This window comes from Apis dorsata, unplaced genomic scaffold (assembly GCF_000469605.1).
Source record: "Apis dorsata unplaced genomic scaffold, Apis dorsata 1.3 scaffold_227, whole genome shotgun sequence".
Taxonomy (NCBI): domain Eukaryota; kingdom Metazoa; phylum Arthropoda; class Insecta; order Hymenoptera; family Apidae; genus Apis; species Apis dorsata.
In genome coordinates this window covers 517370-520126 of record NW_006263509.1, presented here as the reverse complement: position 1 = coordinate 520126, position 2757 = coordinate 517370, and the positions used below count along the sequence as shown (strand labels likewise).

At 23.9% G+C, this 2757-nt stretch overlaps 1 protein-coding gene across 3 annotated transcripts in view; it reads right to left on the bottom strand.

Moving 5' to 3' along the window:
- Positions 1 to 766: 766 nt before the first annotated feature.
- LOC102674129 (myelin regulatory factor-like protein) overlaps positions 767 to 2757 on the bottom strand; it is a 48033-nt gene continuing 46042 nt past the window's right edge. For 2 of the 3 annotated variants that reach the window (XM_031510432.1, XM_031510431.1), the window contains exons 14-18: positions 2674 to 2749; positions 2453 to 2565; positions 2108 to 2361; positions 1793 to 2021; positions 1504 to 1699 (exon numbers count right to left, since the gene is read on the bottom strand). In XM_031510432.1, coding sequence (XP_031366292.1) covers positions 1625 to 1699; positions 1793 to 2021; positions 2108 to 2361; positions 2453 to 2565; positions 2674 to 2749 — 747 coding nt within the window. In that variant the 3' untranslated portion in view covers positions 1504 to 1624. Of the gene's footprint in view, positions 1700 to 1792; positions 2022 to 2107; positions 2362 to 2452; positions 2566 to 2673; positions 2750 to 2757 lie in introns of all 3 variants that reach the window. The other variant, XM_031510430.1, reaches the window with a different exon arrangement.

Sequence of the window (2757 nt, the reverse complement as noted above, 5' to 3'; positions counted from 1 at the left end):
ATATATATATATATATATATATGTACGTTATTATATTTATATTCACTTAAAACTTACAGTAAGATGTCTTCGCGTAAGGAAAACATATGGACGGCAGAAATGGCGCATTATTTATTTTTGGTCGTATATACTTATATATAAATACAAAATTAAAAGAATAATGATTTTACTAAAGAATTGAGATTTTGTTTCATTGATATAAAAAAAAAAAATATGAAAGAAATTTTAAAATAAATTGTAATTTCTAAAAAGTATATACGACAATCCTTTTTTAATCTAACTTAAAAATAAATACATTAATAATCATATATATATATATATTAAATATATATCTATATGTGTATAGAATATTATTTCCTCCATTTTTCATGACTTTTAAAAGTAACATAATTAATAACAAGATAGCATTTGGAATCTCGCAAATAAAAATTGCTAGTTTATATATGAATTTAATTACAAACAATGATAATAGTAGTCTTATTAGATATAGATATTGTGTTTAGCAACAATAATGATAATAATTTGGTCATATTAATGATGATCATATTCGCATGCAATGAATAATTGTTTAAAGAGTAAATGCAAATAAAATGTATGAAATTAATTCTACTATATAAAATGAATAATTATTATACAAATATCTTTTAGGAACTTGAAATTCTATGATAATATGAATTTGCGTCAAATTTAAATGAAATTTAAGATGAAAAGATCTTAAGAAAGAAATTAATCAACTGAATAATCGATATTTTTTTGTAGACTTTTAACAAATAGATATCTTTTGTTGAATTATGCGTTATTATTTCAAAATCTGTAAAATTTTTATTTCATTACAAATTTTATTGAAGTTCACTTTATGTAAATCATGAAATAGAATGAAATGTGCTGTACACAGAATATATATTCTATAAATTAAAATCAAAATATGATTTGGCTGGAACATCGATTATTAATTTCTTTTCTTCTTAATATAGTACGAATATGTATCCGATAATAATAATAACATAACAATATTCTGTACATGAGTATAAATAAGGTAAAAATGATTGGAACGGGACGTTAATCCTTAATTATAGTTGATGGGCGTGATTTGAGAGAATTCTTATTTAAAATATATATATGCATATGAGTCAACTTTAAAATTGAATCTTTAATATTAATTTAATTTATTTTATACAATATTTTACATTTAACAATGTCAAAATTATCTTTGATTTTATTTTCATATTTTTCATAGAAAAAAATTATAAAAAATTTAATATCACCCATCAACTATTCACGTTCTGTATATCTTGAAAAAAAGCACGTATACTTTTCTAACTAATGAAATGATAATTCTAAATATTATTATGTTATATCTACTGCTTGAGTTCGTTTCTATTGAACAACAATTATACTATATAGTGTATTATAATAATATATAAAATACAGTTACAGATTTATTTGACGATATGTATATAGATATATTACCAAACATATTGTAAGTATATAATTTCATACTTGAAGAAAGTGAAGACAAAATATATTACGAAGGCACAAGAAGGTCCTGTTGTGTAGATATTCAACAATCTTTTGAACAGAAACGTAAAATCTTTTTTATGAAATCGTATTGTTAAGAAATTAATTATTCTTCACAATCTCGATAGAAGTGCAACGTGTATTCCGAGTAATCAATACCATGTTTGTTCTTACAGATATTCTAAAAAATAAATAAATAAATAAATAAATAAATAAAAAATTAGTAAAAAATATGATGAAATTCGAGACAATAATAATATATTAAATTAATTACCTCTTGAGGTTGTACAGTAGGTATCCGAAACCTCAATGTTCTCCTTAGATAATGAGCAACATCGAGAGAAAAAGATTGATCTCCCCGCTGATTGTTAGTTTCAATATCAACCTTCAATTGAGTTTGCTGTTGCATTGTATATTTCCGGCCACACATCAAAGTTTCGTCAATACCAGGATTCATTGGTGAAGAGCATTGCTGCACTAGTTGTCCATACCAAGACATTCCACTAAAATAGAAATTTTAAAAAAATTAATCATAAAACATGCTTTTACTTCATGAGAATAAAAATTAGATTCTATATAGAAAACTTACATAAAGTGTAATGTAAGTTGAATATCTGGCATGTATTTGGATAAAGGAATGATGCAAGATATATTATTTGGTGTATCCTGGGAAATTGCAGAGCAATATTTTTGATCAAGTGATATATTAAAGCTTTCTGCCACTATCCACAATTGTGGTTTTGGTTCTGGTGGTAATGATCCTGCAGCGTTACTAGCAACTTCCGTCCAATCTCCACTACTGGTTTCTCTTCTTGTTCTTTTATGTAAATACTTGTAATTATTCTATAATAAATATAATAATTAATATTATTGTATGATCAATTTTTTTTATTTTTTAGAATTATCTTTAATAAATTTAGGAAATAACTATTACTTCTTTTACAAGTGTTTGCGTGCTTGGATCGGATGGACTAATACCATTCTGGAAACTTTTACTTATTTTACGTTTCTCCTCATAAACATTTAATGGTTGCTCTATATGATCTGCTAAAAAATTGAATTACAATTTTATATATATTATATATAACTAAGTAATATTTGCTATTATATTCAAAAAATAAACATATATATAATAAAATGTAAAATAAAACTTACAAATTGATTTCTTTTCTGGAGGATGATCTGGTTGAGGATCCTCGAATTGATGAATTTTGGCTGTACAACAAAATATCTGAAACA